The 22,882-nt window shown below is 39.9% G+C and overlaps 1 protein-coding gene across 1 annotated transcript in view; it reads right to left on the reverse strand.

Moving 5' to 3' along the window:
* kcnh4b (potassium voltage-gated channel, subfamily H (eag-related), member 4b) overlaps window positions 1-22,882 on the reverse strand; it is a 148,956-nt gene that overhangs the window by 47,351 nt on the left and 78,723 nt on the right. The window contains exons 7-10 of the mRNA XM_041173819.1: window positions 12,865-13,072; window positions 8,858-9,052; window positions 6,996-7,195; window positions 4,403-4,652 (exon numbers count right to left, since the gene is read on the reverse strand). Of these exons, the coding sequence (XP_041029753.1) occupies window positions 4,403-4,652; window positions 6,996-7,195; window positions 8,858-9,052; window positions 12,865-13,072 (853 nt within the window). The remainder of the gene's footprint in view (window positions 1-4,402; window positions 4,653-6,995; window positions 7,196-8,857; window positions 9,053-12,864; window positions 13,073-22,882) is intronic.

Here is a 22,882-nt window from a genome sequence, read left to right on the forward strand (position 1 = left end):
TGATGGTCAAGGAAGACGTGTTCATAATGCAGCCAAACAGGTTGAATGTAAACCTGCAAATTCTGTGGCACAAACCAATGACAAACAGTAAGAGCAGGGGAGATTACTGGCCAGCCATGTGATAGAAAGAACATTGGACCCTCGGCCATCACTATCCATAGTTCCAGACTACAACATGCATGTAAAAAGTGCACATTGCCAAAGCAACTTGGACTCCCTGAGTGAACTATAACCCACCACCACCACCAAACAACGTACATTATAAACATTTCTAACCAATAAGTATTACAAAAAAGTGAGAACTGAATATGACTTTTTAAAAATCCATATCTCCATTTACCATTCTAGTTCAATCAAAGTTCAAATTTCATTTTTTCACTTGGTCAAAGTCACTGAGATTAGGCAGAATAATGAAACTGATCTTTGGAGCACCAGCATAAGTCCCATGAAATGTGATCTGCCCTTGCGGTGAAATTCCAGTCTCAATCTTGGTGCTGAAATGAGTGGCCATAGAACACTTCCTCACAGTGAAGTACGTTCTTCTTTACAGAACTTCCTTACATTAAACCAAAGCCACAAGGCACCATATGATGTACCTAACAATGGCTAGTTACAAAATTCCACTTTCAAAGCCCGAGGGCCTGTCTGTTCGGTGGGAAACATGGGGTGGAACACCTAAAGCAGGAGATTTGCAACTTCCTTAGAAAACTGAGCTTTAATTTGACAATTCCCATATGTTTCTTTGTAAAAGCAAGCCTAGAACCAATTTTACATTATCTAATAATGCCTTCAAGTAATTGGGGAGACAGTGGTGTAGTGGTAAGGTCACTGGACTAGTAATCCAGGGACCCAGGCTAATACCCTGGGAACATTGGTTCAAGTAGCAGTGGCACCCACATCCTGTTAAGGGAAAAAAAGTCCCCCCAAATCCTTCAGACTAGGTAATAATGTACATTTGACTGTATGATAATTATCTCCAGTTTTCTTACAATTTGTTTTTCTAGGCTGGGATTTCTTCATACACTCTTTTGATTTAGTGCTAGGTATTTGGGTAACACCAGTGTCTCTTCACAATGGAAGCATGATTTCTAATCCAGCCTAGACTGATGGGTTAAAAGGGTCTCTTCCTACTAGCTGTAAGGATCCTACGTTAAATAGGCTTGAAGTTTTTAAACTACCTCATGCAATTTTATGTCACCAAAACTAGTTGACAACTGCTATTTCAACATTTGCTATTTCTACAGTTGAACAACAGATCAAAATCCATTAAGGTCAGCAAAGACAACAATTAAATTGAAGGTATATTTTCATGGCTTTAAACCTTGCAAAAACATCATTTTAAGAAAGATATTTGAAGTTATTAATTTGCATTGTTAATTTGCTTTTCTTCACTCCAGTTCTTACTTTTACAGACGGGAATCTATTTAAGTTTGTCTAAGTAGATCAGTTTAACGTTGTAATAGTGGTTTTCTACTGAAGTTGATTATTTTGAACTCCACTAAGCACTTTTTTCTCTGTAAATACCAAATAAGATTTTTTTTGTGAATCTAGTTACTACTTCTACAGTCTTGGCTCCAAACGCCTGGGGAGATTTTGTGAATACATGAAGAACTAATCTATTTCTAACAAATCTGATTGAACACAGCATCATTCAGAAAACCCCAAGATCCACATGGGCTCAAAATGATAAGAATATTATATCTCACTTCAACCTTTTACTTTGAGTACTGTAAAATCACACAGTGCTATTAGGAGTATTGTCTGCCTGGTGCAGCTCTTGAATCATTAAGACCTTCTTCAGCACAGTGTTAGTACTGCAGAACCCCCTTATAATCAGCTGCTACCTCTATTATTTTAATAATTGCTGAAAAGATGAAAGGAGAGAATGAGGCAATTGAATATGAGTAACAATTGAATATGAGTTAGAGAAGGGGGTTGTCTATTAGTTCACAGAAAAAAATTGCCAACAGTTTTCACTTTTGCGCTGCCTATTATGTAAAAGAGATTCTCAACGAAAGAACTCCCTCCTACTCATATTATATAAACCTGTAGCTTAGCAACAGCAGCAATATCGATGCCGGTTTTCAGTAGATAAACAAAATAAACTGATTGGTGCTTTGACAGAAATTTAACCTATTCCAAGGTTGCTGTTGCTCAAAATGAGACAGCATTATTTTAAGGAGACTACATTTTGAATGTGATATAAAGGAAAATCAAAAAGGTTGGAAATCTGAAAAACAGCCGGAAATTTCCATCCATTTTCACAATGCTCAATAATATCTTTCTGTATGTAGATTGCTTCATGCAAACTAGCGGACTTTAATTTTATGGTTAGCAAGTCACAATTTGTCTCATTCTTTCTTCACACTTTATACTTGTCAGCTTGGCTCAGTTAGTAGCCTTGCTATCTTGGGAGTCAGAAGTTTGTAGGTTTGAGCCCTACTCCTAGACTTGAGCATATAATCCAGACTTGCAGTACTGAAGAAGTGCCACATTGTTGGAAGTTGAGGACTATTCAAGTGGAAGATTTCATGAGACTGGGTGATAAATAAGTAGGGAGTTCTTCAGCATTTTATCTTTTAAGTTGTTTGTTCATTTCATTTGCTATTTGTGGCGCAGTTTGCCTGCACGCATGGCAGTGACTACACTTCCAAAAAAACAGTAATTAATTGGATGTGAAACAATTTGTGCCATCCAAACTGAATTGTTTCGACAGTTAGCACTGTAACGGAGCCATATTTTGCCCCACCCCCACAGTCGTATGGTGGCAAATTTAATACATGGAGACTATTCTCCTCGCAATTCCCAATCCTTCCGGACAGCCGATAACAAAACAGGTGATGGAAGATGCTAAATGTAATACAAATTTATAACATGGATATTAAAATATAACATAGAATTAAAACATATAAAATAGACTACCTGTTGGTTCAGTCTGCAGCTAAGCCACATAGAACAGGGGGTCTGCCAAATCATAAACATGAAGCCAGCCACCCTGACTGTAGCCGAGCAGATTAGTAACCATCACCAACAAGCAGCAAGCTTCCTATCCACAACCAGTGGATAGCCAGCCACCATTACCAGCCAACCAGCTGGCAGCTGAGCAGAGGACCAGGAGAAGGAAGAAGCGATGAGTGGCAGCAGTACAAGAGGGCATTATCTAAAATCAGCTATACCTCACACCCCACCCCTCTACCTAATTTGGAATTCTTCTTATTGCTGCCCATTCACTAGCTACACTTTCTCCCGCTGTATTATCCAATGCACAATTGGCCAGAGGAATTCCATTGGGTGGATGTTTTGAGGATATTCATAGCAATCAAAAGGAAAGCTTGCCTCAAAAACCTTAAAGTCGGCATGTTCTCTATATCTGTGTGTCCCTTCAATTGTACCCTGCCAAGGCTGCAGCTAATAGAGACACTCTTCTTCCCTCATCTGTTGAAACTCTTTCCACCATTTCCCTCAGTTGACAGAATCAAATTTCTTCACCCATTTCATCTGGTCCTGCCTGTGCTGCTGCATTGCTCAGGAATCTAATTCCATATGTCACCTTAATAATTAATATCTGAAATTGTTCTTAAAAGAAAATTAGGTCAAAAACAAATATTAAAAGGGACGGGCAGTGAGCACAAGAGTGCGGTTAGACTGGGAAACTCATGTGGAGAAGAATATTGGCATGGACTTGCTGGGTTGAATGGGCTGTTTTTGTGCTCAAACAATGACTGGATGGAAATTTCAAATCTTTCAAAACTGATCCATTGAAGTTTATTGAAAGAAAACAGGTCATCCAAGACCATTTCCGGTTATCACCCTCTTCTCCCACAGTTTCATCCACAGCATCTGATGAATCAGATTGAAACAGCAGTTAAACAGGGACAATGAAAGCTGAACTGTGATGGACCATCCTTATAGTAATGAGCGAAGTTTAAATTCCCACTGATTTTTATTTACAAGCATCAACACCAGGTGTAAAACACTGTATGTCTGCCCAAAACGAGACGTATTGGCATGTATGCCAGACTGATTTAAGTAACCATTTGCTAAAGTTGCTTAAAGCTGACCCACTGAGAAATGCAAAACTGATCCTTGCACTGAAGAACACCTGAGCTTAATAAGCCAAAACTAGGTCAAGGAAATGAATGGAAACTTCCTTTACACTGGTCGCCATGCAATCAGTTGCCGAGGTCTTAAGATCTGGAATTCCTACCATAAGTCTCTCTGCCTCGCTACCTCTCTCTCCTCCTTTAAAAAGCTCTTTAAAACCCACTTCTTTGACTAAGCTTTTAGTCATCTGATGACCACATTCAAGCGAAGACCATATCAAGTTGCATAAAAGGTAAAGTGACAAAGAAAATATGAAAAACCCATGTTAAGCGAAGCTCAAAGAGCTGTTAGCTCTTACCAAGAATTGCCAGCACCATGTTGTCTTTCAAGACTTCCATTGAGCCTGAGCACACAAAGTAGTTTGCTTGCAAAGCATCACCCTGTCTGATGAGGTACTCTCCCGGGGCACAGAAAGATGTTTTGATATGGAGGGACAGTGATCTCAAGCACCCCCGACTGGCTGATATAAAGAGGGGTAACTGCAGAATCTCCTTGTTGAGGTGCATGGCAATGTCGGCACGTAGCTCATCTGGGAAGTCTCGTAAAAGCTGCAGAACATAAAGTGAGATTTGAACTTAACTCCCAGAATATGCTTTAGTAAAGAACTCAATGCACATTCTTAGCAATGCAAATATAAGGCATACTTTGAAATTGAGGTCTTCTTTGGGATGTGTTCCAATTTAGGCATTTCTATCAAAGACATCGGGTACCTTTCACAGACCTCAAACATTTGATGTCAGTGGAGAATTTGGTGCAATTTAATGCCCAGGGATCTCACCCACAAGCTGGAAAGCCAGCCGGAGCCCAGCTCCTTGGGGGATGGCCCACTGAGTGAGTGGCCAGCAGCAGGACCAAAGATACCAGCCTCAATCTGAGGCTGGCAGCTCTTCACTGCAGGCAGCACCATCAGGGGAGCAGAGGTAGCTATCGGCGATGCACCCACCAGAGGCTCAGGATCAATAAGGGACCCAGGCCACAGGTCAGTGAGAGCAGAACAGGAATTGTGGGGTGGGGGAGGGATGAAGAGGGATCAGATTCAAGGGCTGGGGGCTGGTCATCAGTGGGCTACCGGTTCCCAATGCCAGGTCCCTCAATCAAGCTTTAGAGTGACTGCATGGCAACTGCCCTGTCTATCACTGGTTGAATACCGGTGGAGGTGGGATGAGGCCCTTAAGAGGGCATTAATTGGCCTCAAGAAGGAGGCCATTCACAAGCCTTCCCACCCTGAGTTTAATTGGAGCAGAGGCAGGAAATCAGCAGGGTCCCAACCCTGCCTCATTAAATCTGTCCTCTCACTCCAAGCTCACCTTGGCACAGGGCTTTTAAATTCTGGCCATTGTCTTTTACTTTTTAGCAGGCCAACAGGTAACACATTGTCCTGGAGTAGAATAACCAAAGAACCCGCATAGATTTTACATTGTGCAGACAAGTTACATGCGTCGCTGATTAAATTGATACAGGTTTGTGCTTACAATTCCTACAATCTCAATCACACAACTCTGGAGAAGTGTCAGGTACTGTCCTCATGGTACTGCATGGGCAGCTCACAGACGCTGGCTCAGAACTTCATTAGTAGAGGGGAAGGAGCAAGTTGATTGCCTGCCCTATTGGCTAGAGTTGATCTTGAGGCATTTTAGAATGAGTATATCATTATATCAAAAATAACTAAATGGTTTTGACAGTTTTCAATCAGACTTGATTCGTGCCAAGGAAAAGTGACATAATTTTCTTTAAAGTAATCTCAATTATGATGGAATTTTACTCATCACATCTCCGTATTACAATAGCAAAACAATCAACAAGGACTGGAGTCAGTAAGCAATTCAGGCTGTTACATCAACACCTTTTCACTTTCACTTCAAATTTTAATCCAGTCTAGACAAAGGTCTTTTGCCATGGATCACAAATCAAATGTGTTTTGAGAAGCTACTTCATTTCTCAGTGCAAATGAATTAACAACTAACCAGTACTCAGAAGACCCTTCAATGCCTTATTTTCAATCTCAGTCTACACAACTACAGTGTGAAAATGAGATGCAGTAGTACAGTAGATAGCTCTAGTCTAAATTCAAATACTAGTGTGGTGGTCTGAGTTCAAGTAATAGTGCAGTAGATATGATTAGTCTCAATTCATGTACTAGCCATCGATCACCAGATCTGACTGGATCACAGTAAGTAAATGTTGGGTCTCATTACTCTAAAAACATCCTGAAGAGCAAAAATAATCCCAGCCTCCTTCCTTCACTACTGTTCAGCTCCTTAATCCCCTCCCCACTACCCCTACAATCTCAAGCCCAAAGAGCTCATGGACATCAAAGATTGAGACTATTTGTACAGATATCTCTATAGAATCAACTTCTCCTCATTGTTCTCTAAGTTAAACATTCTCACCTGCTGGCTTATCCCTGCCCTAGCCCTAAACTCTCATCTCTCCCATCTCCCTCATGATATCTCTGAGACCATTTCATCCATGGGCCCACCTTGTGCTTGCTTCACCATATTCTCACTGACAACCCGGCTTCCGTTACTGCCCCCATGTTAGTTGATGTTGCAAATACTTTCTACCCCTCAGGTACTGCTCCCTTCTCTAGGTATAGCATGAACTGAAATAATACACTGGAATGGTGTATTAAGATAGGAATTTAGACATAATAGGAATGGTAGACTGGAATTCAATATTTGAATCTAGTTGAATTTCGATTTGAACTTCTACAGCTTGTTTACTTTTCTCTGAGTCCACACCCAGGCTTAACCAGTTAAGCACAGTTAGCATCAATAATAATTAAACACAGGACAATTGAACAGCTCACATGGCAAACAGACTTTTGGGTAAATTATAGGTTCATAGATCAAACTAGATGAACGTAAGAGCAGAAGCCCAGGATATTTTACCTCATTGGCATCGATACCATTATTCACTGACCATGTTGTCTGAAAATATTCTAGCATTCGCTGTTTGAGCTGCTGAGGAAGGTGGTGTACTCGAATAAAGTCTTTCAGGTCCTTCATTCGAGTGTGGTAGAGTGAGCGCCTTGAGTACATGCGCTGGATGATGGCAGTAACATTCCCAAAAACAACAGCATGCATCAGAGCTGGAAAAAAAATGGGATAGACAGAACTGTGAAAGGAAGGGAAGTTAAAATTTGACTTATAAGGAGTGAACAAAAATCATTATTTGACTATTCTTTCCCCAACATTTTCATGAGCTGTTAGATTTAACTGCAAGCTTAAAGAGAGCCTCTCTGACTTCGGGAGGGAATTCCAGAGCTTAGGGCTTGATGTCCGAAGAGACAGTTGCCAATGGTGGGCTGAAAGAAGTATGAGATACACAGGTGGTCAGAACTGGAGGAATGCCCACAGAGGGTTGCAGGGTGATAGAAAGTAACAGAGATAGGTAGGGGTGAAACATAAACAGTTTTGAAAATGTAAATGAAAATTGTAAAATTGGGATGTCACAGACAGGGAGCCAATATATGTCAGTGAGCACACAGGTGATGGATGAACAGAATGTACTGTGAGTTAAGGTACAAATAGCAGAGCTTTGGTTGAGCTCAAGTTTAGGGAGGATGAGAGGCCTTGACAAAGTGGATACTGAAAGGCTGCTCTCTTAGCTGGAGTGTCTAGAAGTAAGTTCCATAGGATAAGGAGTTGGCCATTTAGGACTGAGGAGAGATTTCCTACACTTAGAGGGTTGTGAATCTTTGGAATTCTCTACCCAGAGGGCTGCGGATTCTCAGTTGTTGACTATATTCAAGACATAGATCGATACATTTTTGGACACTAAGGGAATTAAGAGACATGGGGATGGGGGAAAGTGGTTGATAAAGAAGTTCAGCCATAGTCTTATTCAATGATGGAGCTGGCGTGAGCATTCATATTGCCAACTTCTATTTCTTATGCTTTTTATGCCATCTTCATACAGCTGACCTCCAGAAACAGCCTCCATGGAAGCTTTGCTGTAGCCATATTGCATAAAAGCTGTTGCAATACATTTCACTTCAGTAGACCTGGCACCTCCTGCTGCAAAAAAACACACAAAATAGGAGCAGGAGTAGATCATCTGGCCCAGTGAGCCTGCTCCATTATTCAATACGATCATGGCTGATCTTGGGCTTCAACTCCATTTTCCTGCCCAATCCATATCCCTAAATTCCCTGAGGCCCCAAAAATCTGTCTACCCCAGCCTTAAGCTGGGATGTACATGTTTCTTCAAAACATTCTTACTATAGTTTTTTTCCATGACTGGTGAAAAGATGAAGTTCTTGAACATACAGAGGAATCTACTTCCCCTTTACAAGCATGGTGAAATAGCTTGCAAGGCAATTCACCTTGATGGTCCTATTCTGTCTGGTGTAGTGGATGCACACCTTCAAGAAGCAGCCGGATTGTTCCTAATTGAGGCATCATATCAAAATAGGTAAATTAATACATAAGGGATAAATACATCAGTTCATGTGATCCACCTCCAGGACTATTCTTGATCACTTGATTGGGTCTAAGAAGAATTTCTGAGAGATTTTTCTCCCCTCTGCCCCACCCCCCATTGTCCCTGGGTTCTTTATTTTTTTCTCTCTCCCAGGAGATGGTACAGTTGCGGAGATGGGAACGAGGAAGCTGGGGGTAGGAAGTATCTCATCAAGATAATTTATCAAGTAAACAAGTGGTGTTGGCTTGATGGACCAAATCGTCTTTTCCTCTCTGTTATCTCCGATTGTTCACATTGGAGAAGAACAAGGCTGGAGTAAGTTACTTACCTCCTATAAGCATGGTGCAAATCGAAAATATTTTCTCTGCATCTGTGTTTGCAGAAACGTTTCCAAAGCCGACGCTGGTTAAGCTGCTCAGGGTGAAGTAGAGGGCAGCAATATAGGCACTTCTGACGGAAGGACCACCAACAGAGTTGTTTGTGTATGGCATCTCTAACCGTTTTCCCAGCTCATTCAACCACCCTGGCAAAAGGATAATCAGAAGCCCAAAAAGTTACAAATGGTAAAAACCCAAGTGGGCAAGACAATAGTCACAGACCTGCATTTAGACTACCAGAACGCCAGAAAGATAGGTATAGCATTTAAAGGCACAGAAGCAAAGATAAATTCACACAAAACATTTATTTTAAATGGTATCTTGACATCCATGAGATGCCCAACAATGTTGGCACTTACTTCACAAAAGGAACCCATCTTAGGAGAAGCAAGTTAGTAAAATAATAGATGTGAAAGCTAAGAATGGGAAAGCTGTATAACAGTGCCAGAAGCATGTTACAAATATGAAGTTTGTAAGATTGTTATGGTTTGGGGCTGTTTCTTTAATTTGGGGTAAAATGGAGGAATGAAGGGGGTTGTGTGAACTACTTTGAATCTTGCCCAACAACAAGCTTGGGTGACTAGGCTGTTAAAGGCTGAAGGTAGTCCCATTTTGATTTACTGGGAAAAAAGTTCAAGATGTTCACATCTGTGGACAATGACAAGAGCATCTGTGATGACACTGGGTAAACTGTTAGTCTCCAAGTCTCACAGGGAGGTGTTAGGAATGTCAGGTTTTGTAAATGGTTATACTTTAAACTGTCTACTTAATTTCACGATAGAATGGAGTTGAGGGTCTAAAGTTGCTTTTAGCCTGTTTGTTAGAATAAAAATCTCAAAAGTTGAAATCTTGTCATGTGATCCTTCCAGTCAGTCATTGGAAACTTGAATATCTTTTTAAAAGTTATCATTCTCTATGGGGATTGTAACAAGTACCACAAATAAAATAGAGAAACTAGAAGTACAGATACAACTGGATGGGTTTGGCATAGCAACAATTACAGCGACCAGGCTGTAGCTGGGAAGAATTGCAAAACATACCAGGATATCACTGAGGCAACCACTAGAATTAAGGAATAGGAGAGAATACAAAATGTTGAGGGAGTACTTTACAATTTTACAATTATAAGAACCTAAAAGTGGGATGTATGTATATACAGATCAGGGAGGGTTCTAAGAACAAAAATATCAACTTGAGAAATACAAATAATTATATTGGTAAAGAATCTGTTTTTGAATGGAGTCTAGACCTAGGATTTAAATTTTCTACTTTGACTGCCTATTTCCATGATAAGACAAAAGTTACTGGAATTAATTTCTAAAGATTTTGTGATGTTTCTATTGTTTTGAAAGACTTCATATTATAATTCAGATATTGTACTGTTAATTTCCTGCTGCCTTTGCCTGCATCTGTGTAATTGTGCTACTTGGAAATATATCAATCTATCATTTTAACCTGAATTGGTTCAAAAGGCATCAGGGATTTGAAATAATTTGGAGTCTGTGTGTAGAACTGGGTGGACAGGGCTGCAAGAGTAGCACTGGAGAAGTGAAGTCTGGAGGTGGTGAATGTAGGGATAAGCGCTTTAGATGTAGTGGGTATAAGCTAGATGTGACATCTGGATTGTAATGGATGTGACCTGGCAGCAATCTAAAATATATTAAGTTTGCAGTGTCTGGTGCACTTTCAATATTTGTACAGCTCCATTCTATAACACACAGTCACAGTATCCAGAAATATCTGGCATCAGTAAAATGCATAAACTCATTGGAACTGTCAAAGCTGTCAAACTGTAAAGCTGTCAAAGAATTGTCAAAGCTGTCAAAGAGCTGACAAAATTCATCTAAACCCTCAAAACTCATTGGAACTGTCACAGCCGTCCATGGATTTAACTGTGCTGGGCTTTAAATTAAAAAAAAACAGCCTGGAGTTCAAAAATAAATCAGTGCTTAATATTTCTTTCTGTCTGTTGACATAAACTTGAGGGTTATCATTATAAGACTTGTGCTGCAATGACTGACTTCACAAACAAACATTATCAAACAATTAACATGATGCCAGTTAATTGAACAGTTTGATTGAAAGCTCCAAGTGGTTATAGAATAGAAATGTTTGTTTTCATAAGAGATTAGTTGAATGAGTTTCTATGTATTGAGGGTTATTTTGAGACAAGAGTGTTTTTTGTTTAAAAGAGCGATGTCTTCAACAGACGCATAAATTTAATATCAGCCTGGCTCCTGCGATTTGACCATGGGGGATACTAGGTGAGTTGGCATGGAGGAAGTAAGGACAAAGGTGAGTGGGGGCATGGGTTGGTATGAGTTGGCATTAAGTGAGCATCAGGGCTATAAGAGGCCATGGAGATGTGGAGTGCATAGGGGTTATGAGGGGGCACGGTCGTGGGTAGAGGGGTATGGGTTGGCAAAGAAGGTATGAGGGGTCATGGGGGTTGGTGGAGGGCATGAGGTGGCACAGCTTGGCACAGATAGGGCATGGAGTGTGTGTGGGGTGTGAAAGGTGAGGCTGGAAGGCTGTTTTTGGTTCTAATTTTTAAAATTGAATTCAACAGAGAGCCGGAGCCCATCCTACCCGGCCCACCTCTGCACCCGGCAGCCTCTGCGCTCATTCTGGGGGACAGTGGGCCTGACTTCTAATCTAGCCCGAATTGCCCCTGGAACTGTGGGCTGTTATTTTTAAATGTTGGGTTCGCAGAGCCAGGAATTCTCCCATCTTTGCGCACCCAACCCAGGAGCGAACATCTGGGCCTGAGTGTTCTCCACATCTGTGCATGAGACCTGTGCATACTTACCTGCTGTGAGAAGGTGACACATTCCAATAGCACATCACAAGTATAGAATATGGTCCGTAGAGAATCAAACAATGAGAATTATTGTGTGTAACATGCTTCAGTAAATCTGATTCAGTGTGCCAACATTTCTTATCATGTTGACACAGCTGAGCAAATACATTTCATGTTTTCAATTCAACTTGATGAAATTTTAATGGTGTTAAACGGGGTGTGATGCTTGGCACAATATGGTACAAGGGCATAATTGTACAATCATTGTTGGAAGGAACATCTTGGCTTAATTTATTGTCTAGGTCTTTTATGCCCAATCAATTTTATTTTTCTGATTTGAAATTTGATTGCTGGAGGAGATAGACTGTAGCTAACAGTCTTGGCAGTATCATGCTTCGTCTTTGAATAGGGTTTAACACTACATTGCAATTCTTTTGCTTTCTCAAAATTAGAATATTAACCCTTGGCAAGACAACAAAACCTCACCAAAATAAATAATTGAAAAATATGGCACACTGGAGGTATGTTGACTCTATGGGGTTGTGGTAATGAATAATAATTAGCTGTATGTGCCTAGATTTTCCAATCACTATTACTTCAATAAATATGTTGTTACCAATGTTGAAGTAACATTAATACGAAAGTCTAGGCTTTGGCACCAATTGTGCAAAGACAGATGCCACATGAATAAATTTCTATAACACAATTTTTCTTCTAATTTCCAGTTGGATTTTTCTGACTTCTTATTCACCTGAGGCTCTTGTTAGAACCCTCTAATTGACATCAGAAAGACACAGAAACTGGACCTTTTGGCCTTAAAGGCTATACAGAAGGTTATATATAATTGCATCTTAGCAAGTAAATAATTCATGATATGCAACGCAGCATATCACTCCTGTAGTTGTATTTAAAAAAGTACCCTCAGACCTACAATAAGCAACAGCACCAATCATCTATTAGTATCTTAAATGAAGCTTCCTGCAGTGGACTAAACTGGAACCAATATTCAAGAAGACCAATCCCCAAATAGGCATTCATGGTGTTTCTGAACATGGATAATACCATCATGAATATAGGCTCAGCTTTCAACCAATAAATACTCGGATCATTTCAGTTCCAAGACGGATCCATGTAAGTCGAACATTTGTCTAGGCTTACCAATGTCCCACGTGTGTGGATCATTCATTTCCATCTCCCTCCTGCCAATCACATACCAAATGCAGGCCATCCAGTGCGCGAGCAATGCAAACATTGACATTAGAAGTGTGAGGACCATAGCGCTGTACTGGGAATACCGGTCAAGCTTTTGTAATAAACGCAGCAGTCGCAACAGGCGCACAGTCTTCAACAAGTGAACCAAAGAGGTCTGAAAAACAAAGTAGAACAACTGCAGTTATGTTGTTTTTCTGGTGTCATTGAAATTTTTGTGGAGACAACATTTAAACTGACGTTTAAACTGATGCAGGGCACTTGCTTCGAGTAATTAATTGATCCAATAATCAAAATGTCTAAGTGTGCATCCCTGATAAAGACGCCAAAAACAGAACAATCAAGAGGGGGAAAGATTTCTTATGTGTACTATTTTTAACAAAGTTATAAGATGGGTTTGAAGAAGCCTCTTTGGGCCATCTTTCCAGCATATTAATCATCACCCCGCCGAAACCACAACAGACAAATAAGCCAATATCCCAGCCACAGCCACCCTCCCGTTTATAACTGTAACCCAGTGTCATCTTGTTCTACTGTTCTGTTATATCTGAAGCTACTGTATCGGGTTTAATGTTGACCTGTTCTCTAGAAACAGGCTTATAATTTTGTTAAACATAGCACACAGAGGATATTTTCCTTTAACATTTGCACAGCATGTAACCCATATCTAAACGTCCCTGGTATTCACAGAGGACATCACTTGAAGTTATTTACACTTTTTTCCTTCCATTAGCTATTCTGTGTTCTGAGTAAAGCAAGGGGCTCGGACTCAAGGATGTAAATTTAAATTAGTGAAGAACAAACTTTAAACAGGTGTTAGAGAGAATTTTGCTAAGGCAAGATAGTGAAGGCAAAAGCATTATAGACATTCAAAATTTATTGGGATGTGATTGAGAATATTAGGCTACTGGTGGGAATGAGATTTTCTGGTAATTAGACTTCTCATGTTACAGTACACATCCCGTCCTGTTTGTAATCTTCTCACTCCGAAACTCATTTGATCAGAGATGTCAAGTAAGCAACTTGATTTCAGGCACCTGGCCACATTACCATTTCTTGCAAGCTGCAAGGGGTGAATGAGAGTAAACTCATGTTGTTCAGTTTCCATTTTAACGCTTTCCTCTGGGAAAGCATCTTGGCAACATTGGCACCATGAGATGGCCGAGATAGCAGGAAATTGTAGGTTCAGTCCACTGTAGAGTATAACACATTGCAACACTTCTATTCCATGCTACCAGTGTATGAATGAGAATAATGACCTCCGCCACTGAAGGTGGGCAGAGGTAACGTTTACATCTGGTTTGTTAGTCTATTTGTCTGTTGGCAATGGATGAAATTTTATGGCTCCATTGTAGCTGGGCTGGGCCAGAAAATGTTGCGAGCCATTCAAAACTCCATTGACTTGGTGGGACCAGAAGATCCAGCAGGCAGGAGGGGCCATAAAATTCCACTCAAAATCTCAAAACCTAATGGACGGATTTCAACAAAATTTGGTACTCTGACAGGGAGTTGTCCAAGGAAGAATTGATTAGTTTTTGGGAGATAGGGAAAGTTGACTTTTTTTTAAGACTGTTGTGGGTTTTTTTTATTTAGAATGCTGTTGATTGTTTCAGAATTTTGTAGATTGTCTCAACTGCTGTGGTGGAATTTGTCATTTCTGCGAAGATCTGAGCAGAGCTTTAGAGCAGGTTGTTGGATGTGGATTGGCCTGAAGGCTCCTCAGTGAGATGGAAAATCTTAATTAAAAAATTTATTTTTTTCAGCAGTTACAGAGGATCAACCAGGCAGGGCAAACCCTCAAGGAAGAGCTATGTAATGGTAATGATTTTGAGATAACATAGCATGATGGAGGTATGTGCTCTACTGGGTGCCCTCTTCAAATTGTTCCTATTGTAACTCCTCTTTTTAAATAAACATATGTATAAGGGGTAGTTTTCACCTGTGATATTCCATGCTCAATTTCTACCACACTACTCTCCTGAAGGCAGAAAGCCTTGCTGAGGTACACTATCCTGAGAGAGACAACTCTGCAGTACCTTAACCAGTGTCCATCCTTCATGTGGAGCCTGGACAATGAAGGTTGGTAGGCTATTAACTGTGTGAGATATCAACTTAAACCTGTTCTTGCCATTGTCCAATTCCTAGCAGGAATAAATTAACAATGATGAGGAGCCTGAACCTTGGCTAACTTTTCCCTTCTCTGTCCCAGGATTAACAAAGACTGCCTGAGCTGACACAAGCCAATTCAACAGAGACTTGGAATTAAGCCAAGTTATTACAGTATGACTCAGTGCTACACCTAGTGATACCTTTAACCACCAAATCATGATGGAACCAGTCAATCAATTTTATGGGAAATTCCAAGACTTAAAATAGATTTGCTCCAGTTTACAATGAATACTTCATGTCTATTCGAGCTGTATAGCTTCTCCACAGAACTGAAATTTACTAATTTAACCATTTATCAAAGCAGATCCCATCATCTTTGAATTACAGGATTTTTTGATTTTAGATAGAATTCAGATCAGGTATTATTACCATAATTTATAAAATTATTTTCTTAAAATATGCTTGTAAATATAAATAACTGTACAATTCATTTGTCATTACAAATAAAACAGAAAACCAATGACTCTTGAACTTATTGCAGAGAGCTACCATTTTATTATGTAAATGTTGCCAGTACTAGAATAACTGAATTTAATGTGGAATAGTATCTTCGCTAACTGCATCTGTGAAAATTTTATGATAATAAATGATTTTTCTGCACTTATAAAATGATACAATCCAAATCACATACTGTGTTAACATTTTAGCGAAGTTGTACGTGGTAAATATGAAAAAAGGCCAAATGGACAGGTATTCCCTGAAATTCTTCAATAATCACTTAGCCCAGGTTGTGCTACCAACTTGTTCTATTTTTATTCTTTCACAGGACGTGGGCATCAATGGCTAGACCAGCCTTTATTGCCCATCCCTAATTGCCCTTGTGTGATGTTTTGTGTCCAGCTTGCATGTAAAATGTGGGTGAAGAAATAAGACCCAGTAAAAAGGAGCAGTCAATACAAAGTTTTTATTCCCCACAACAAGATCATCTGTGACAAGTAAAACAAGATCTGGATATGTAAACCAGGTTAAGGTGCACATTTTCACCTCTTTGCTGATGTTAGTGAAAAAGTTTGTCCGACAACATAGTTGAAATATTTAAGGTGACAGTAAATATATCCTTAAAAGTTAAATTTGCTGCATATTTCATCTAAAAATATGTAAGTGAATTCTTTAAAACATTAGCAGTTTTTTAAAAGGGTAATATACGTCAGTGTATCACATTTCAAATGATAAACTGAAAACAATCACAAACTATTACTTTTGAGTTAAGTGATCCTGTAAAAATGTGGTGTCAATGAATCCAGCCATATTTCCATTTACAGAATTCAAATACTTATGATTGAAGAGCCCAAATGGAGAATCTTCAGTTAAGATACCCTTCACATGTCATCTTTGGGATAGAGTTGCAAATCAGCCTCTGCTTCCAAATGATACCCAAACTTTCCTGAGGGAGATCTACAGCTGACTGGTAATTTTCCAGTGCAGCAATGAGAAGATCTTTGGACATCACAAGAACTTGTACATCAAATCAAGCAGAGAAATTAAATGCAACAATAACAAGTTCCCAGGATAATGCAAGATGATTTGTTTCGTACTTGTTTTCCTTTGGCTATGATTGAATCTGATTGCATAATGCCCTCAGTTGTAACTATTGTCTAACAATATGGAGGATATCTCTTGCATATCCTGGGATTGTGATGGAAGAGATGGAAGAACAACCCCCATAAGGGGTTAACATAAAAGAGGATACCCTCTGAGATAGAGTGATCTTTCAAACTCTCACAGCCTATAAGTTCACTGCATCTTCATGCCAGGCTCATAAACTTGTCAGTGAGCCCAAAGATGTAAAGTTATCTGTTGAGATATAAGGAAAAGTGTGTTAAATTCACTTCAAGCTCTGCATAAACGGAATTATATCAGAATAAGATTACGTGAATGCGGACTACCAACGATATAAAGGTGCTCAATTTTTGGGAAGGGTACTACAATGTGCTAAAAATGTATCTTAAAACTGCGGGACATAGGTGCCAAATAAGCCCTGACAGATGCTTGAAAGCCTCGTCTATCTGTGGGCTGCAAGGGTCGAAGTGAAATTAAGCTTAATTGTCTCAACCCAGTTCTTAACAGACATGGGACTGCCCTAATTCTCCACTATAATTGGTAATCTCATATAGCAATAAGATAGCTGATATAGGAACTGGAAAAAAGGCACATTGAAGTACAGCATAAGGTTCTCCCAAGAGGTGAGGATGTAATACACTGCGGAGGAGGAGTATATGGACTTTAATTGTATCTAGCCATTCCATACCTGGCCTCGGAGTCCTTGATGTAGATACCGTGTGCATGAAATGGGAATATGATCTGTTTTCCAGTGCTACCAACCTTTACATTGATGATCCTAAAATTCAGCAAAAAAAGAAATGGCATTTCACAAAAGTGTCTAATTATGGACTAGAAAAATATAAATGTTTTACCCAGACCTAAATTACTATGATGCACATTATATACAATAGGAAATGATAATAACCACAATTGTAGCACCACGTCTTGATAGAATAATGTAACACTCACCAGAATTCAAGGACAGAAAAGAGGTGTCATTCCACACGATGAATCATTTGGCCTTTCTTCGTTGCCCAACATTGAAACATTCCCCTTTGATGGTCCTGATGTGCCACAGTCCAACTTTGTTTAAATTTTTCTTTTTGCCTGGTGATTCACTATGAACCATCAGCAGGCTTTCAACAATCCTTAGGTGGCCTTTTCTAATAATGTTCCACCCATTTCCACAGCCCTCAGTGATAGTCTTTTCATGCCTAAAAATAAACTTTGAAATGTTGTAAATCATTTCACAGCGACTCTTGAAGGTAATCTACCTCAGTGCCATGTGTTCTCTGCATTTCCCTGTATGTGCAGGGTAGGGAAAATTCAAGATAAATTTCTTGATTTCTTTCTGGTTTATTTCTAAAAGTTGAAGTAGCTGTGATCACTGAAAATGACTGCCACAAGAATAAGAGAATGAGTAACGTCTTCCCAGTAGAGCTCATCCCTCTACTGTTCTACTGCATCCAGCTGTATTTTGAATATTCTACTATTCTATCTAGCAATTTATTCCAAGTATTTATTATGCTTTGAGTAAAGGTGTGCTTCCTAATACTGCTTTAAATTTACTAATTTAAATTTTTGTTCTTTGCAAGGATTTTCTAGTTTAAAAATTATATTCTGAGTTTACTTTGTCTATATCACTTAATACTTTCTATAGTTTATTGGAGGCCCACTCCCACCTTAAACCTTCATCATGTTGCCAGCTCTTCAGGATCGAACTGGAGTCTTTGGGAATTGAACATCAATCTTGAAAACACTGCTGTGACCAACCAGGAAGAAATATCATAGAGGCATTAGAAAAAAAGTTTTTTTGTCTTTGAACATTTTTATTAATTATAAAAATATTGGAGACAGAAAAAAACTGTTTGACCGAGAGTCAACAATCATCCAACTGGATAACAAAGAGTCTGTTAGTTTCCCAATTGATGATGGGCATGTTGGGCAGGGGTATGGGGGTGAAGGGGTTGGAGGCAGGAGGTCATGGGAAGAACCTCTGGGAATACATCTGACCAGAGTTGGCAAACCTACTCCTCCATCACATGATAGAAAATTATTCTGCAGTCAGTCCTTTGAATCCTCCTTGTGGTGACTGTGTGGCCCACTTTAACGTGTCCTAACAACAGGCCAACATTAATGACTTTAATAAAAATTAACTTCATGCTCAAGGTTGACTAAATTACCATAATGCTTTGAAAGCTGAAGACAGTTGCATTTCTGTTGAAACTTGCTGAACTGCAGCATTCCGCAATAATCATGTTTTCACAGAAAGTGCTATCAAATTGAACAAAGCCACAATGTTCAGAGATGGAACATCTGTGTTTGTAATTGTGTTAAAAGACCTTGCTAAATACTGAGTTTTCAGATAGAACACAAACTTGTTTGGTAGAATGCCAATGCAGTCAAGTTCACCCAACTCTCGGAGGGTAAGGAAACACTCTCAAGCGCTCCATTTAGCTGATGGAAATTGACTGGGGGGCGGGGGGGGGGGAGAGAGGTGGCAGTGGTGGATTTATACAAACAAAGGGCTGTTACGATCCCAGCTGACATTAATACTGGACAAGTCAGACCCCAGAGTGAAACCTGGCTTGATAGATCCAACTTTTTTACTTTTAGAAACTGCGGAGGAAAGTTACTGAACAAATTCACAGGAGTCTGTTGATGAACTTTTAACATAAAAAATATTTATTAAACAAAAAAATGAACTATATTACACCAGGCAAAATGGTTAGAAGGATCGCAATACAGACAGAAGAAAATTATTCAAACTCACACTATCCCTTTTATCCCAGCAATATATTTACAAACATATTCAAATTCAGAAAGACATTTCTATCTTGTACTCTAATATTCAGGATAAGAATGAGGTACATGGCGAACTGTGGTCAGACACGCCACACTCCAGAGTAAATGACGGATGTCAACAAAGCAGATTCCATGGATTTCTCACCAACCCACCCAGATGTTTGTCACATTGTGAGCCAATCAGTCTCACTGAAGCTTTGTCTTCCCCACAAGAGTTTGCAATCTCCATATTTGAAAAACTCGCCTTGGAAATATCTCCAAACATCACCCCCACTCGGATGACTGCAACAACGGCCCACCTCACAGAGTTTCAATCTCACCTTCTGAGGCTCATTTCTCCTGGATCTCCAAGTACATTCAAGCTTCACCTTCCAAGCACACTTTCAGATCCTCTGAAATCAGAACAGCACTGCTCAAAAAGGGTACCTTGGCCACAACGGCCTGAAGCACAGAATTACGAACCTTTGGCTGTCCTCACGGATCTTCTGCTCCCTGCAGCACTCTCTCTTTAACTTGGAGCCTGTTTCTCTACTCCTTTCTTTGAACTTCACTTCTGGGACCTCTTTCTAATCCCTGTCTTGTCTCTGCCTGGGGGTTTCTTCTGTGACCTCTCCCTGTCCATCTCTCATGTCCTGTTTCCTGGAACAACTTCTCTGGAATGGCGCTCCGGTTCCAGGTCACCTGACCTGTTTTTAGTGCCTTTTGACTTCCTCTCTTCCGTGCAGCCATGCAAGGATGGTTCCCAGCCTGAAGAATGGGAAAAACACTAACTGTGCATGTGCAGCCAGTTCCTGGCTACCACGTGCACAGAATGCTGAAGGCCCGTTGGGGACTCGAGATCCAGGCCTCTGAAGGTAAGTTTTTGCGTTTCATCGCAGGGCTCAAGGTATGAAAATGTATTTTGCTTAAGACATATACTAATTGGATTATAAACATAGTCAGTACACTATTTTGTCCCCCCTTCCTAGAATTAGAGTATACAAAATAACTGTTAAAGGAACTTTGGTTATGCAACACTAGGGAAGGAATTACTTTTTGAGTCATTAGCGAACTACACTCAGCATGAAGTTGACCCGCTCTGTGATGATTCAAGGTATTTTGCTTGCTTTATATTTCAAACAATTTATTGTTAGGGACAATTAAAGTTGGATAATTAATCCAGAAGTCTGGGTGCATGCTATTATTTCCTACAATTCTCATATATGAACCAGAATAAGTAGACTAAAAAGTTCTAAACCACTCCCACATTAGAACAATGGTTTAGGAATGAAAACATTACAGGAGACAATTTTACAGTTGGATTTTGGAGCAGCCTCAATGAGCAGGGAAGCAGTCACAGAGAATCATGTGTAAGCCAAGTGCCAGAGGCATAGAAAGAAGCAATTGAATAGCTTGCATTTATGTAGCACATTTAACACCCAGTACATTCTATAGAGGCTCAAGGTAAAATAAACAGAGCTAAAAAAAGGAAAGGCTGGGAAGAGTGATGGCAGCTTAGGTAAAGAGATGGAGTTTTAAGTGGGATTTAAAGGAGGAGAGGGAGTGGAGAATTGGAATGGTTTAGAGAGTAAATTCAACCATACTAAGTGGATGAAAGCACCAATGTTGATCCCTGGAACCATTTTTGTAAACCTCTTCTGCATTCTCTCCAATGAGTTCACATCCTTCCTAAAGTGTGGCACACAGAGTTTCAACTAGCGTTCCATTCAAGTTCAGCTTTTGTGCTCTATACCCCTATTAATAAAGTCTAGGATACTGTATGCTTTATTAACTGTTCTCTCCACCTGTCCTGCCACCTTTAATGGCTTATGCACATATAAGCCCAGGCCCCTCAGCTCCTACGCACACTTTAGAGTTGTACTCCTTATTTTATATTGTCTCTCCAAGTTCTTCCTACCAAAATGAATCACCTCACTTTATCTGCCACCTATCTGCCCACTCCATCAACTTGTCTATGCCCTTTGAAGTTCTACACTGTCCTTCTCACAGTATACAATGCTTCCAAGTTTTGTATCATACGCAAACTTTGAAATTGTCCCCTACACACCAAGATCTAGATCATTAATATATATCAAGAAAAGCAAGGGTCCCAATATTGACACCTGGGAAACTCCACTGCAAACCTTCCTCCAGCTCAAAAAATATCCATTAACCATTACTCGCTATTTCCTATTACTCAGCCAATTTTGTATTCCCATTGCTACTGTCGTTTTTATTCCATGAGCTTTGACTTTCCTCACAAGTCTGTGGTGCGGCACTGTATCAAATACCTTTTGGAAGTCCATGTACACCACATCAACAGCATTACCCTCATTAACCCTCTCTGCTACCTCTTCAAAAAACTCTAGCAAGTTAGTTAAACATGATTTTCCCTTAAGAAAACCATCCTGGCTCATTCTAATCAACTCACATTTTTCCATGTGAGCATTAATTCTATCCCAAATAACTGTTTCTAGAAGCTTCCCCACCGCTGAAATTAAACTGACTGGTCTGTAATTGCTGAGCTTATCCTTACAACCTTTTTTGAAGAAGGGTGTACTGTTTGCAATTCTCCAGTCCTCTGTCACCTCTCCTGTCTCTAGGGAAGACTGAAAGATTATGGCCCGTGCCCCCTGCAATTTCCACTCTCACTTCCTTCAACATCCTGGGATGCATCTCATCCAGTCCCGATGCCTTGTCAACTTTAAGTACCGACAATTTATTCAATACCACCACCTAATCAATTCTGAACCCTTCTACTGACAGAATTTCCTCCTCTGTCACCATGGCCTGGGTAGCATCTGCTTCCTTGGCAAAGACAGATGTAAAGTATTAATTTCACACCTCAGCCATGCCCCCCTGCCTCCGTGTGTAAATCCCCTTTTTGGTCCTAATCAGCCCTACTCCTCCTTTTACCACCCTTTTAATACTTATGTGCTTATAGAAGACTTTGGGATTCCATTTTATGTTGGCTGCCAGTCTTTTCTCAGAATCTCTGTTCACTTCTCTTATTAGCTTCTTCACCTCTCCTCTAAACCTTCTGTATTCAGCTTGGTTCTCAAATGTATTTTCTACTTGACACCTGCCATACGCACACTTTTTCTCATTTATCTTAATTTCTATTTCCTTTTTCATCCAGGGGGTTCTGGATTTGTTTACCCTACCTTTCCCTTTTGAGGGAATATTCCTTGACTGTGGTGAGCCAATTCTTCTTTGAAGGTAGCCCATTGTTCAGCTACAGTTTTTTCCTCCTACCTTTGTTCCAGTCTATCTGGCCCAGCTCTGTTATTGCCCCATTGAAGTCGGCTCTCCCCCAGTTAATTATTTTTATTCTGGATTGCCCATTGACCTTTTCTACCATCATATGATTGTCAGGCAGCTATTAATGCATATAATATCATGGAAAACATTTTTCTTTTAACATAGAGATTTAATCTGTGGGTGTGTTTTAATTGGATTAAAGCCAGCTAGT

This window comes from Carcharodon carcharias, chromosome 23 (genome assembly GCF_017639515.1).
Source record: "Carcharodon carcharias isolate sCarCar2 chromosome 23, sCarCar2.pri, whole genome shotgun sequence".
In the NCBI taxonomy this organism is placed as follows: Eukaryota; Metazoa; Chordata; class Chondrichthyes; order Lamniformes; family Lamnidae; genus Carcharodon; species Carcharodon carcharias.